Source organism: Cololabis saira, chromosome 4 (assembly GCF_033807715.1).
Source record: "Cololabis saira isolate AMF1-May2022 chromosome 4, fColSai1.1, whole genome shotgun sequence".
Taxonomy (NCBI): Eukaryota; Metazoa; Chordata; class Actinopteri; order Beloniformes; family Belonidae; genus Cololabis; species Cololabis saira.
In genome coordinates this window covers 38,226,172-38,241,302 of record NC_084590.1, presented here as the reverse complement: position 1 = coordinate 38,241,302, position 15,131 = coordinate 38,226,172, and the positions used below count along the sequence as shown (strand labels likewise).

The window sequence follows — 15,131 nt, the reverse complement described above, 5'->3', positions numbered from 1 at the left end:
AGAGCGTCCTTACCTAATCTACAGGACTGGCGTCCGACCTCAGTGAGAAATGAGCTGCATAAAAACTCCTCTCATTAAAGCCGGGCGGCGCGTCGGTGCAGCTCTCACCTCCTGCAGGTGTTTGCACACAGAACTAGTAAGAACTTATTTCATTATTCACAATTTATTGTGACAACACGTACTTCGCCTTTTTGTCCTCTTCACTGCAAAAACTCAAAATCTTACCAGGAATATTCTTCTTATTTCTAGTTAAAATGTCTAATTTTTAGTCGAAATTACACTTAAAACAAGAGTCATTATGAGAAAAATAACTTTATCTTCTCATTACAAGAAAAAAAATCTTGTTCCACTGGCAGATTTTTCTACTTATTTTAAGTGAAAATCTACTTGAAACAGGTGAAAATTGTTGTTTTTTCCAGTGATGAGTCTTGTTTTAAATGTAATGAGATTTTTTTTAACTAAAAATTAGACATTTTAACTAGAAATAAGACAAATATTCTTGTTAAGATTTTGAGTTTTTGCAGTGTTCTGCACCTTAACCTCAGTATTCACCTGGCAGGTAAGAGCCGAGTCCAGCGGACTCCCCATCATTCATCACAGCAAGTATGTGTGCCAGCTCCCCCCCAACCACAGGTTTCCAATGGACAAGTTTCCCCGGGTTTTACACAGTTTACTTAAAGATCAAGTCATCACAGAGAAACAGGTGAGAATCACTCATTTTAAAGCCCCAAAAGTGCAGTGTTGTGATAATCCCACTGATCACTGCTAAAATATGAGGTTTTTAAAGTTTAGTTTAGTTTATTTCGGTCATGACATCACAAAAAAAGAATAAAAATAAGACAAACGTCAAAATAGCTTTTACAAAATTAAAAATAAAATAAAAATGACAACAAGGAAACGAATACACTGTTCAAAAGAAAACATTACAAAAAAGTTTCCAATATACAGATAACATCTAGACCGAAAAAGGTGTAGGCTGAAGCAAAGCTTATTCATTGCCTACCCTCAAAATAATTAATTAAAGTAATGAAATAAAAGCAAGAAGTAAGAGGTAAGACTGCCAGTAAAACAAATTGCCTCCATGGGGATAACAAAGATTCCTCGAAAAATAAGAAAGAAAAAAAAAGATGCAGTCTACATGTTTCCTTTATCCTTGAATAATCAAATCAAATCACCAATTAAATGAATACCCAAATCAACATAGTAAGCATCACCACTCATTACTTTTGTATAGAGAAATCATCCTTCTTTTCAATGTTTTTTTTAAATAAGGTTAAGGTTCTACGTCATTTCAAATCCCTCTCCAACTTATTCCATAAATCCACCGCTGCCACTGTAGCATCTCAGGTTGGTGTTGGTTCTGATTGTTGATTTCCTGTATCTGCTCTCCCCTCTGAGGTTGTAATGGCTTTGTCTTAAATTAAACATGTTTTGGATACAGTCTGGCAGCATGTTCTTGTTGATTTTGAACATAATCTGTGCAGTTTTGAAGTCCACCAGTTCATTGAATTTGAGCTCATTTGTGTCTATAAATAATTGGTTGGTTGGGTGCTTGTATCTAACTTTGTTTATGAGTCGCATTGCTTTTTTGGTTTCGTGATTGTCTTAAATGTGTGTCCCCATACTTCTATACAGTATGTTTATATATGGTTTTATTAAAGAGTAGGTTTAATTCATGATGAATTAATGCTTGACCAATATGTAAGCTGAATCAATGATATTGAAGAATCATTGTTAAAAAACAAACACCAATAATAGTAAAAAAGAAACCTTTCCCCCTGATGTGAATTTCATTCCTCACAGTAGGTGTGGGTCCCTGAAATTGCCTCGAAGCATTTGCTGAGCTGCGTGCACACCGAGAGTTATCTGAACAACTTCATAAATGGGAAAATAAATGAGCAAGAACAGAGGAGGACTGGGTTCCCCTGGAGTGAGGGCATCGTGAGACGGTGTTGATATGAAACGGGTAAGATGAAGATGCAACCCAGCAGGCAGCCTGACAGCTGCTGGAGTGGCGAGAGAAAAAAAAAAAAGTGATATCACACTGCTGCTCTTTGGTGCTGACAGGTGGGACAGTTCTGGCAGCTGAAGTAGCTCTGCAGAGGGGTCTGGCTTGCAGCACAGCGGGAGGGACCCATCATGCTTTTCCCAGCTACGGATCGGGGTTTTGCCTCCTTAATGACTTAGCTGTCGCAGCCAAGTACCTGATGGACGGCTCCACGACTAAAAGGAAGGTTCTGATTGTGGATCTAGATGTGCATCAGGTAGGGGTTTACCTGTACCAGGCTATTTGTCTCGAGGCCCGCATTTGTTTTCATTGATCCTTTCAATTCTTACTAAACATCCATATTTTGTATCCAACAGGGGGATGGCACCGCTTTTATATTCAAAGATGAACCATCTGTCTTTACATTCTCAGTGCATTGTGGGAAAAACTTCCCCCTCCGCAAACAACAGAGTGACCTAGATATCAGTGTGGAGGATGGGCTGGAAGACGAGGACTACCTCTCCACTGGCAAGTTAATGCAAGCTTTAATAATAACTGACAATTTTTAAGGTGCTAAAGGCAAAATCATTAAAGATATCGTTAGTGAAACTGTTCAAGGGTTTGTTTTGAAAAATAATGCTCTATACCAGGGGTCGGCAACCCAAAATGTTGAAAGAGCCATATTGGACTAAAAACACAAAAAACTAATGTCTGGAGCCGCAAAAAATGAAAAGTCTTGTATCAGCCTTAGAATGAAGACAACCCATGCTGCATGTTTCTATATTAGTTATAACTGGGGGAAGATTTTTTTTTTCATTATGCAGTTCGAGAAAAAAGTCGAAATGTCGAGAAAAAAGTCGAAATGTCAAGATTAATGTTGAAGTACAATCTTGAGAAAAAAGTTGAAATGTTGAGAAAAAAGTTGAAATGACGAAAAAAAAGTCAAAATGACGAGAAAAAAGTCGAAATGTTGAGAAAAAAGTCGAAATGTTAAGATTAATGTTGAAGTACAATCTTGAGAAAAAAGTTGAAATGTTGAGAAAAAAGTCGAAATGACGAGGAAATAATCAAAATTTCGAGAAAAAAGTTGAAATGTCGACATTAAAAAGGAAAGGAAAAAGGAAGAAAAAAAGGAAAAAAGAAGAAGAAAAAAAGGAAAAGAGAAAAAAAAAGAAGAGAAAAAGGTCAAACATTTTTGAAAAAGCTCCAGGAGCCACTAGGGCGGCGCTAAAGAGCCGCATGCGGCTCTAGAGCCGCGGGTTGCCGACCCCTGCTCTATACTAATAAAGAACTGTTAAAACGGGTGGAGTTTGAGAGAAAGAACATTTCTATACGCACTCCTTTTGTGGTGGGGTTAACAGTGCAGGCCCACCTCCCCTGGTTGCTGGAGACGTTTCGTCCAGACCTGGTTCTGTATGATGCAGGTGTTGATCCTCACCAGGACGATGAACTCGGGAGGCTGCGTCTGACGGACCGAGGTGAGCTCCTCTCTGCTACATTCAGGCCCCCTTACCCCCTTAACAACAAGCCACTTACAGCCTGTGAACATCTGTCAGGGCTCTACCTGAGAGATGAATACGTGATGAAGACTGTGGTCAGAAGAGGGGTTCCTATCGCTACTGTGATCGGGGGAGGATACTCGAGAGACATCGATAAACTGGCCGCCAGACACTCCATCGTCCACAGAGCGGCGACTCATGTAAAGGACACGCGGCTGCACGATTACATTTTTACCAAATCAATCCTTTTATGCAAAAAATAATGTTTCGGATGAAGTGATTGATGATGGAATTCATGTTCTTCCTCTTTCAGGTTTGGCGGGAGTGTGGAATGTAAGATTTTTAATCTCTTAAATCCAGAGGAGCCTCTGAACTTTGACCCTAAGAACCAATAAAATTGATCATTCTGAGAGAAACAAAATAAACAAGTATTTGATTTGCTTATATGGACACTGTGCAACACTTTAGAAAAAAAAATTGTCTCTGTACATCACCATGGTGGAAATCAAAGGAAACCCTGAAGATGTTATTAAACCTCAAGGATTGTATTATTTATTTTAACATTCTCTTCATCTTGACAGGCTAAACTGGTAATTTGATTAAGTGCTTTGTAGTCAGGCCCGGTTCCTCGTTATTTCACGACAAATTAAGGATAAAGTGTCTGGGGTATTTTCCAAATGATCAATTTGCCTTTGGCAGTTTCTATGGGAACCTTGAATGTAGTCCAAAGATGTGTAAATGCAAGACGAGGAGGCCAGCTCTTAGACAGACCAAAAAAAAAGAGAGAAAAACATCAGAAGGGGCCAAGACAACTTCCGATCCAATTCCCGAAATAACCTAATTTGGTTGGGAGCTCAGCAACGTTAAAGATGTGGGAAAAGCTCTGAAGTGGATGATGGACTTCTTGCCTTCATGAAAAAATAAAGCCTGCTTAACATAATCTAGCCATGTCAAGAGCAGCTTCAAGGAGCTAAGCACATCATCGCCTGAATCCACAATCAAGAGTTAAGTTCAAGGATGTAAACTTAGGAATTTACTCAGGAAGCAACCAAAAGTAGTACTTAGGACCAGAAAGGTTGGATTAAATTTCATCAGAAAACCCTTCAAAAAGTTGTGGAATAAGGTTCTTTGGACGGATGTCATCAAAATAAACCTTTGCTAAATTGATAGGAAGAAGACCTGTCGTGGACGTGAAAACAGACCATGACAACCCCATCACCTTTTAAGCACGGTAGAGGCAGTGAGATGGCATGGAGACCTGGTATTTGTGTATTTGTGGATGTTAAAACAGACTCAAGGCGAAATCTCAGTGTATCAAGTATAAGAATGCTTTTATCTGCACAGATTAAAATGTTAGCAGCATAGTGCAAATGGATCAGACAAAACAGATTACCGTAGTAACTCTCAGACTTCTTGTGAAAACAAAAACTAATCTCACTTTAAATCAGTTTTCATCAACTGGACGAAGTCCTGAAGGCAGTAAGACCCACAAATAAGTACACAGCTAAGGTGTCAGTTAAATTGGAAAATATAAAAAAAAGTAATCAAAATGATGGTTTGCCTAATTATTTTTAAGGCTGTAAAAAAGCAAAAGCACTATATTAAAAGTCTACTCTTCAACCCCATTTTTATTGCTTCATTTAAATTCCACTCGTTAGGGTACAAAGGGAAATTATGAAAGACTTAATATTCATGGCCCCAAGTCCATTTCTTGGCTGTAGCCGGAAGAGAAATGAAGAAGAAATACATTTAATTAAATTTAATTTTAAGTTTAATTTAAATCACACATCAATACCAAGAGCAGGATTTTGGGAAGCTGGTGTCAATCATTTTTATGACTGAGTATTAAGCTTACTGTATTGATTATTTGAGGGTATAACGATTAAATGTTCTTTTTTGGTTGTTCACTGTTTTGGACTAAATATTGATCTACCAACCTACTTCATGAATACATCCACACTTTTAAAGCAAATAACTTCAACACAACCTTTCATGAACAAAAATATTTAATAAGCATAAAGAAAGTTACATTTGTTGACATTTAGGTACCAGCATCACTTAGGAACAAACACAGTTGATCCACACACACACACCCACACGGTACTAATAAGGATATACACTCTCCTTGGCAACAAGTACAAATAAGCACGATGTTTCAAGTGTCACTAGGTCTCATTCACTGACATCAAGCAGCGGCGTGTTTGTGATATAGTGCAATGTTAATTCACAGTAAACGAGGCAGTCGATTGGCTGAAAACGCAACAAAGACGTTTTCAGCTTGTTACAATACATTTTGCAAATGACACCGTAAAGAACACAGATGGGCGACATGTTCTTTGTAACGCTTGAAAAATAAAAACACAACTACCTTGGAAGATATTCTCCACAACGTTTAGCTCTTACATTTGTAAGACTAGATAAAATTATACATTTGCAGTTTACAGAACGGCTCAGCGAGAAGTCCTAGACGAATACTTGCTGCACATTTGGCTCCTGATAGTCAGTCAGGGTTAAGGAACATGCATCTGTGAAACGAGCCGACACGAAGACACTTCTGCAGAGGATACACGTCACATCAAAGCTGATGGAAGAGTAGAATTTAGTCTCACAAATTCATCTTTGGCCTGCACTTTAACCCCCAAAAAGAAAAACAGTGCCTTTATCGACATTTCTCTTTGTATAAAAGTTCATTTAAAAAGAGTTCAAATCAATAGCAGCAATGTCACATTCAAAATAAATAAATAACTCACACTGGGCATTTGGATACAGCTTGTCAGCTTTATGTTTTGTAAGAGAATAAATACTTAAACTAAAAATTATCATTTGTGCTAAAATATAGTGGATGCATCTAAAATAGTGCTAGATCAGATAAAGAGCTGGCTCGAGGACTTTTTGTTACTAAAAATTAAGTTAACTTCAACTTCAACGACAGCTAAGCTGCATGTTTATACACCTCTACTTTACAAGTATGTTCAATATTATCACTAAATGTGTGATTCAGTGCTAAAACTCGAGCTAAAAACAAGTTAAAATCAGATTCTCCACAACTGAACTTTCTCTGCAACCACACACCAGTTTGCGTGGTCAAAGTAGGTGTGTTTCACATGAAGCTCTTCAACGTGATTTTCTATCAGCTCTGCCAGTTCTCCCTCCCTGAAGACGTGGTAGTACCTCAGACATGAACCTTCAACCTGCCCCTCACTCCCCTGAGAACTCCCCTGAGTGCTCTCCTGCTGCTCTTCTCCCTGTGGCCTCTTGGTGTTTTCATCCTCGGGCTCATTCAGATGTTCCCTCTGCAAAGAAATTAGATCTGGCAGAGGGACAGAGCCACACTCCTGGGCTAAAGACACGGAGACTCCTTGGTTTTCTGCGCCATTGTTGTTGTTAGTCACGTTACCTCGTGCGTCAAAGACGTCCTCCTCTGATCCGATCACAGATTGGGGAGAAAAGAAGTTGGATACCTGCTTGATAAGCCCTCGTCCCCTCCCACGCTGGTTGGCCTTATTCTCGTCTTTTTCACCCGTGGGTGAAGATAAAGTGCTCAAGTCTCTGGAGGACGGCCAGGAGATTGCTAAACTCCCAAAGTCAAACACGGAATCAAGAGACCGGGAGAAGAACCACAGTCTCTGAGTCTTCTGCTGCGGCACGGTGTGGGTCAGATCCTCTTCGTCGGCCACAGAAGATGTGCTTCTAACCTTCCTGTGCTTTTCAGGGTTGTCTATGGCTTCAGTCACGCTCTGGGCCGTGGCTCTCCTTCTGAGTTTGGCATGCTCCTTGTGCGAGCTGGACGGCAAATGAGGGTTCGGATTCCACGGGACGAAGATGTCCTGCTTCTCAAACTTGCGACGTTTCTGCTCCATGGCCCACACGTAAATCATGATGTGCCCGCCCACTCGCAGGGTGCGAGCCATCTCCTTAATTGCTCGAATGCGACGCTCTTTGGTGGACAAATGATGTATGACTGTTAGAAAAAAAAAATAGGTTTTTCATAATTAGTAATGGATGTGTCACGTTCGCCACTTGCAGTCAACAAAACACGTCATGTAAACCCTAAAACTGCTCGGCTCAAGAGGATAAATTAAAACCTAGTTGACTGTTCTGCTCTTTGAGCCAAATTGTTGGAGTACATGAATTATTTTATGTTGTTGGCTAAGCAACATGACGTGGTAAACTTATGTGTATCATTGCAGGAGTTAATTAAATTTACACTAAATCTGGCTGCATCTGTTGAGCTCATGCATATGAAGGGAGTGATTTAGTCCCGAGTGGGTTCAGACAACAACATCTAAACCAGGGGTGTCAAACTCATTTTACTTGGCGGGCCGGATTTGATCAATTCTTTTCTCGCGGGCCGCACGCTCAAAATCACAAAAACGGTGCAACTTTTCTTTTTCTAATTCTTTTATTTTTACTATCGTTATCTAATCCAATATCAGTTTAGTTAATTTTAAAGGAAATATGCACTTTGTTTACACTCTAATTATGTAAAATATATTTCTTCAGGATCTTTTCTTGAAATTTCTCGGGTTTTTTTCAAATTATGTAAGATACTTTTAATATCATTTTACAAAGATAAACAGAAACAAGTATGTTTTTTTTATATTTCGCTTTTTTATAGGAAATGTAATTAAAAGCAAAATCTTTCTTATTACATCCGAGAGTGTTTCTTTGTGATTTAGAGTTTTTTCCAGTACAATTAAGTGTATTTATTTTTAAAAATTGGCGCGGATATTTACGCCAGTGTGCCGAAAAAGTCAGCACTTCTTTTTTGACTGTTTTACTTTGTCACTATCCTCGTATTCAAAACTGAAATTCTCCGAATAAATATCTTCTATCATCTTTTTTAGCAGTGATATTTTTCCTGCGAAAATATATAATAGTAGTCAGTTAATAAAAATAAACGACCGTCTACAAAGAAATAAAATCGGTAAATGCATTCTAGAAAACTAAACAAATGTTGAAAACTTCTCTCTTTGTGGAATAACGATGGATTTGTAGAAGAAATATATTATTGGATATGCTGCGATTCATGGCAATTATTTATGCCTTCCTTTTTAGTAAATTAACATTTCGTTTTTTTGTGTGCCTTCCCCGCGGGTCGCATGAAAACCTCTCTCGGGCCGCATGGGGCCCGCGGGCCGCACATTTGACACCCCTGATCTAAACCATCCTTAACTATGTGTTTCTGTGTGTATCACCTGCAATGGAGAGCACAGCGTCAAAGCAGCCATCTCTATAAGGCAAATTCAGCCCGTCGCACATCTGGACCTCGTGCCCTTGGCTCCAAGCAAAGTCCACCAGGGGCCGACAAACATCGCAGCCCAGCTTGAACACTTCCTTGTTGATGTGGAGATACTTTCCGTTGCCACAACCTGCCAAGGACAAGACTGTCAGCTGCAGCAAAATCACTGATGATCAAAAACCACTGATTTGATTAGTTTGAAGTCATGATCACATCATGGATGTTGATGATAGCATCACTGCTGAGGGTGACACCCACCGATGTCAGCGACGATGCTCCCAGGGGGTAGCTCCAATAGAAATTGCCGCACTTTCGGCCAGGCTTTGTAGCGGTTGTCGTTGAAATATGGAGCAATCTTGTCATAAACGCTGTGCACATGGTCCCTCTCAAGTTGACTGGCAGCCTCCTCCATCACGGTCGTCCAGGCTGCCGCGTGCAGCCTCACAGCATCATAGCTGCGGGCAGAAAATCATCTGGATTAATCCATCACATAGCTGCAACACGAGTTCCCTGAAAAAGAATCTGCACAGTGGTGTTTGTCACTACATGCTTGTTAAGGTCCAACAAGGTCAGCTGGCAACCTTAATCAGCAGGCGCACTCAAACATGTGTCACGCTGCAGTGGTAATTTAATGCCAAACTCTCCACAGTGGGCCTCAAGTACCAGCAGCATCAGAGAGCCCTTTTCACATCAATCATGCAGCCGGCCCTCGAGCACGTCGCACACACGATGCAGCAACAGACAAAACCGAGAGCTTTCATTTTTCAGCCATTTTCTAAAACCATAAAAAACAAACACAGAGGCATAAACACCGGTGGAAGACTGTGGATTAACTAAGCAGGTGATGGGGAGCTTTCCCCTCACGACACAGCAAGCATGTCCATTTCCACGGCAGCTGTGCGAAATTGCTTTCTACGGTTTCTCAGAAGCAAAAAGGTCAACACACAAATCATCTCTGGTGGCGACAAAATCCCAAACGAACCAAATCGATTATATTTGTGTGCACATGATTTATTTTTGTCAGCCTAAATACTTCTGCTACTGTTCGGCACGGTGTTTTGTCGTCAAAACAAACTGGGAGATTTCAGCACCAGCTCGTTTTTTCGTACTTTCACCTGAGATTACTCTCATTGATTTTGGAGGATTTTCACTTTTCCCAGGAAACTTGGCACAGATACAAAAAAAATAGTCTTTTCTTTTACATGAACTTTGATCAGTCAACCGTTACAGCTTCAGTTGAGGTTACCATCATGTCCTTGCAGACATGCTACATGCCTGCACTATTTCTGCTTATTTAATAATTAAATAAACAGATCTGATGTGTGACAAAGATCTTATTCTGAAAATTTTCCCTGCTTAAAGTATCACATGCTTTCTTGCTGAACTCAGATGGATTTTAAAGATCAGAATATTTATTATGCTTAATACAAGCAACAACTCTTTTTTTTAAATAGACTTGTTATATTTATTTTGGGTGTAGCTCCGGGTGTAACTCAGCCAGGGTTTCCTGCCTCAGTTTTAGTCTTTGGTCCATTTTTTTTAAATAGATGAGGATTCTTATGGATAAAATTAAGTTCTGACTCATGAGGAGTTCAGCTTTTAATTTACCATAGAAGTGACATTTTTTAAGCAAATTCCTTCATCTGTTCATAAATGGATAAATATCAGAATATAAGAAGAATGTTGGTTTCATATCTCCAGGGCTTCTGAGTAGTGACTCAGAAGCAAAAAAACACTTGAGGCTTTTTACTTTGAGCCTGTGTCTTCACTTTAAAATTTTATGGAGCATAAAAAAGCATTTGGTCCTGGTGTGACCCTGCAAAGGATAAAGCAGGTATAGAAAATGGATGGATATGTATATAAATACATACATAAATAAAACAGAAAGATAATCTGCTTCAATTCCAAAAAGGTAACAAACCTCTCCTAGTTCCCCAGTGTGTTCATTATTAGTCACTTTGCATAAAATAAATGTAATGTAGGCTACATCACAACACTGGATTCTTTTTGTGTGCCAAGAAATGATGAGTGGTGCAACACTCTGCAAGTATTTATTCCTGAGGAGAAAACTGACGATATTCCCCTCTTTTCCGTGTGGAGATCATGAGTTATTCTTGTGAGTCTAAAGTGAACTATGAAAGCTCTAACTGCTAACAAAGCAAAGGCTGTAGGTTTAGATCCAGCTGCCCATCTGTTGCAAAATCAATCAGCACATTACATTAAAAAATAAGGCTGCTCATTTTTATTAACAGGAACCCGTGTAAAGCTGCATTCTGAGTTTGACTGAGACCATCAGGCTGAACAACATTAACAAACATGCCAATCCAGCTTTGTTTTAACTGTGTCAGTAAAAGAAATCCCCATTCATTATTTCAAAAGCTAGCGCTCTGATCTAATGAACCATATAATGCCAAAGTGCACTTTGCTGATGAGGTTAATGAGAAGCAAATATGTCAGACATTTCCCCTCCACCACTCCAAAGAGACAAAGGAGTGTTACCTCCTTTGATGTTGCATTCACAGCTATCCATCGTGGACTGACTGACTGACTGGGAGCTTGATGTTCATAACAAAAGGCTGATGATCTGAGCTCCATGAAACTGCTTCTCAGTGTGTATTATTCCCAGGCTTGCCTCGTCGCTCCTCTGTCTATAAATGTAGGTTATTAGGCATCCCACTCTCCGAGACCTATTTCTAAACCACCATCATCCTGCATCATCCCAGTCAAAAAGAAGAAAAAGCATCCCTTATGTAAGGCTTGCTGTATTGTGTGTATTCACTTCAAGTTTTCTCCCCTCAGCTCACTGGACTATGCAGTCTTCAGCTGATATTATGTAAGCACCAGCTGGGGAAAAGGAGAACACTGCATCTGACTGACAACTACTGAAATTAAGGAGGAGGATATGTCCCTGGCACATTTATAACCAGAGAAATGGCACATTTTGTGGATTTATGCAGCTTCACTGATGAGTGATTATAAACTTCAGAAGAATTTACTCTTGAAAATATTAGTTTTTTCAACTCTCACCACATTAATCTATCCACATTGATGCTGACGGCCCGGACCTTCACCAATTAAAGCTGCCTGCAGATAATAATGACTTAATCAGCATGTGGTGAGAGGGCTCCATGTTCAGATTGATGCAATTAAAAAAAACACATCTGGCTGTGGTTTATATATGCAGTGAGTGTTAACTGGAGATATACAGATAATAAACATAATACTCAACCATATTTCATTTTAAAACGTGGGGTGCCATTTTATATCTTAAAGTTTAAAAAGATGAATGTTTCCCATCATCCTTAATACTAATGTCGTAGCTTTTCTTTTTTTTTTAATAGGCATGTGCCTAAATAGTATTTGTGGTCCATAACTGCGACCATTTAAGGCTGATTTATGGCTCTGCGTTGGTGTAACGCGGAACCATAATTCAGGCTTTAGTCAATATTTTCCTTATCGTTTGCATGGCAGATTTTGACTATAGTGTGGATTTGCTTACCGTCAAGGTTGGGTTTAAAGCGCCGTCTACATGTCCGCCTGTGTGTGCTCAGGTTGCCTTGAGTTAAACTTCCCTCTCCGTCCAGACGATGAGTCTCACATGATGGAGCAGCAGCAGGTGCAGAGACGCGGAGGAGCCGAGCGCGGCGCCGCAAACACATTTATGAGGACGAATGAGGTGCACCGGGAGGAGAGACCTGCCGTGCGTGCGAGTGTGTGTGTGTGTGTGTGTGTGTGTGCGGCCGCCTGAAGTGGACCGACCGCGGCAGGAATCACGTCCATAGCATGTTGCGCTGACCTGTCAAGGTGGCGGGCGAGCGGAGTCGATCCTCCGGCGGCGGGTTTCAAAATAAAGGTCGTTGGTCGCTATGGCAACCTGGTCTGTTTACCTCGGACGAAGTCGGAATAATAATAATAATAATAATAATAATAATAATAATAATAATAATAATAATAATAATAATAATAATAATAATAATAAAAAAAGGAATAAAATCAATACACATAAAAAAACAGAAGTAAAAGCATAAAAGCACAGAGACAATAAAAACATCTGTAAAGCCGACGACACACCAACCCGACGTCACCCGCTGTCGGCCGACTGCTGTGTCGCCTCGCGTTGCCTGTGTCGGGCTGGGTCGGGCTCAAAAAGAAGCACTTGGACACACCGCAAAGACGACACCCAACGGCCGACTAGCACGTACGTTCTGCGCATGCGTGAGAGGTAATTCCCCTCCATACCAGCAGGCAGCGGGAGTATGTATTCACTCGAAAACAAGGAAAAACCGGAAGCTCTGGGAAGCCCTAAACAAAACAAATAGGCTTCATATTCACACTACATTTCCACACCACTCTCGCTACCACAATGCGTAAGAATAAAGAATTGGCACTGGCGTTGTCAGCCCTTGGCCTTCAGCATGTGGAAGAAGAAAAGAGGAGGCGGAGGCGAAAAATAAGAAGAAACCGCACTACATGGGTGATTCGCTACCTGAACAGCCAATCACAGAGTGAGCTGTTTGACCGACGGCCGACAAAAAGCTGAAAACGAAAAGCTGCTGACGAGCGGCGGACCTGTGGCGACCTGTGGCGACGTGCGGGACACACCGGGGAAACTAGGCCTACAGACGCGCACCGACGCTCATCGACGGTCCGACGGCCGACAGTCGGCTTGGTATGTCAGGGCCTTAAGACCTGAGATATACTTGCAGTTCAGAATACGTACGGGTACGCATCATGGCCACCACGCGTATCCTGCATTCATTTGACGCGTCGACGTGCACATTCTCCAAAAGACACTGAACGCGTACGCGACCTGCAGTTCTCGCTGTGGCCGCGACTGGCGCTGGTCCCGGTCAGATACCAGCTGTCCACAAGTGACGACGCGGAGGTCGCTGGCGCCGTTTCCTTTGCCGAGATCCCAACCAAAGCAATGTTATAATCTCCTACATCATCCAATATTGTCATGTTAACTTGTTCGTTGTTATACTCTGCTACTGCTACTACCGCTGCTACTACCTCTACTACTAAATATTTAATCACTTTTCCAACTGTTGCTCTGCTTACTGCCCCCTATCGGTCACCGCCGGTACGGCGTGCTCTCCTCGCGTACTACGCGAGCGACGTTGCAGTTGGTGGTGCACGCCTGGTGCACGCGAAAGGACGCAAACGCAAGCACCAACAGCAAGTATAACTCAGCCCTAAAAGACCAGGGAAAGACTTCCTGAACAGAAAAGTCTTCAGAAAAGTCTTCAGCCCCTTTTTAAAAGTGTCCACAGACTGGGGTTGACGTAGGTGTTCGTGGAGGGAGTTCCAGATGGTTCCAGCGGAGCAGAAGGCTCAGTCCCCGATTGAGCGGAGTCGTGGGGGGGCTGATAGAGGAGGTTGGTGTTTTGTGACCGGAGGTTACGAGTGGATGAGGGAGGGGTCAGGAGGTCTTTGAGGTATTGAGGGGCATTGCTGTAGATGCAGAGGTGGGTGATGAGGGCAATCTTGTATTGAATTCTTGAGGTTATGGGAAGGTTCTGAAGAATAGGGGTGATATGGTCGTATTTGCGAGATTTCATCAGAGTTTGGGCAGCACAGTTCTGAATGAATTGAAGTTTCCGGAGGTGTTTGTTGGGGATACTGATGAGCAGGCTGTTACAGTAGTCGAGCCAGGAGGAGATAAGGGCGTGGACGAGTTTTTCTGCATCGGAGAAAGTGAGGAAGCTGCAGAGTTTGGATATGTTCTTTATGTGGAAAAAACAAGTTTTGTACAGATGTTTGATGTGGTTTACGAAGGTGAATTGTGGGTCCAGCTTCACACTGAGGTTGGTAACAGAGGTAGAGAGGGGGATGTCTTGACCGGAGAAGGAGATGGTGGTTATGGGTGATGACTGGACCTGGTGAGGGGTGCCAATTTGTATGGCTTCGGTTTTGGAACTGTTCAATTGGAGGAAGTTGTGACTCATCAATGACGTTGCAGCCCAGCTGGTCCTATTCATTGGAAAATAAGGGGGAAATATCAGACAAAAAGCTATTGCAGCTGCTATAACATCACTATATGTGGTATTTAGCACATTAATACAATGGGTGCATGTCCACTGATTAAAACAAAAAAAAAGCACACAGTATGGCTTAAAGCGCTTAAAGTGAATAAAATAAGAAAGAATTGTACCACACTTGTTGGGGGAAGTGGCACCCTAGCTAGATTCTGAAGTCAGTCGGTGCGTCTGAAATGCCATACTAAACAGTATATACTGAAAAAGTTAAGTTCGGCACACTTTTGAGTAAATATCAGTAGTATGCATTAATTCGGACGTACTACTCAGAGCCACACGGCACTTCCTGCCGTCGGGAGGGGGAGTTGTTACCATGGTAACAACTCCTGTCGCAGCAGCAGTAGCAGCACCGCTCCGCTCTTTCC

At 41.4% G+C, this 15,131-nt stretch overlaps 2 protein-coding genes across 3 annotated transcripts; one reads left to right on the top strand and one right to left on the bottom strand.

Moving 5' to 3' along the window:
• hdac12 (histone deacetylase 12) lies at window positions 1-4,147 on the top strand. Its single transcript, XM_061720420.1, is given in 8 exon segments — window positions 1-136; window positions 560-703; window positions 1,807-1,966; window positions 2,068-2,264; window positions 2,365-2,515; window positions 3,349-3,465; window positions 3,544-3,686; window positions 3,800-4,147. Coding segments are annotated over 8 exon segments (1,023 nt in total). The 5' UTR covers window positions 1-49; the 3' UTR covers window positions 3,824-4,147.
• Window positions 4,148-5,524: 1,377 nt separating this feature from the next.
• Window positions 5,525-12,472, bottom strand: trmt9b (tRNA methyltransferase 9B). Of its 2 annotated transcripts, none has more exons than XM_061720419.1 (4): window positions 12,228-12,472; window positions 8,987-9,183; window positions 8,685-8,858; window positions 5,525-7,447 (listed from the first exon to the last, which is right to left on the bottom strand). In XM_061720419.1, exons 2-4 carry the CDS (start codon window positions 9,138-9,140, stop codon window positions 6,519-6,521), a joined length of 1,257 nt encoding a protein of 418 aa, XP_061576403.1. In that variant the 5' UTR covers window positions 9,141-9,183; window positions 12,228-12,472; the 3' UTR covers window positions 5,525-6,518. The 2 variants fall into 2 exon arrangements, with proteins under 2 accessions (XP_061576403.1, XP_061576402.1); XM_061720418.1 differs by lacking the exon at window positions 12,228-12,472 and adding an exon at window positions 11,228-11,257.
• Between the last annotated feature and the right edge of the window lie 2,659 nt (window positions 12,473-15,131).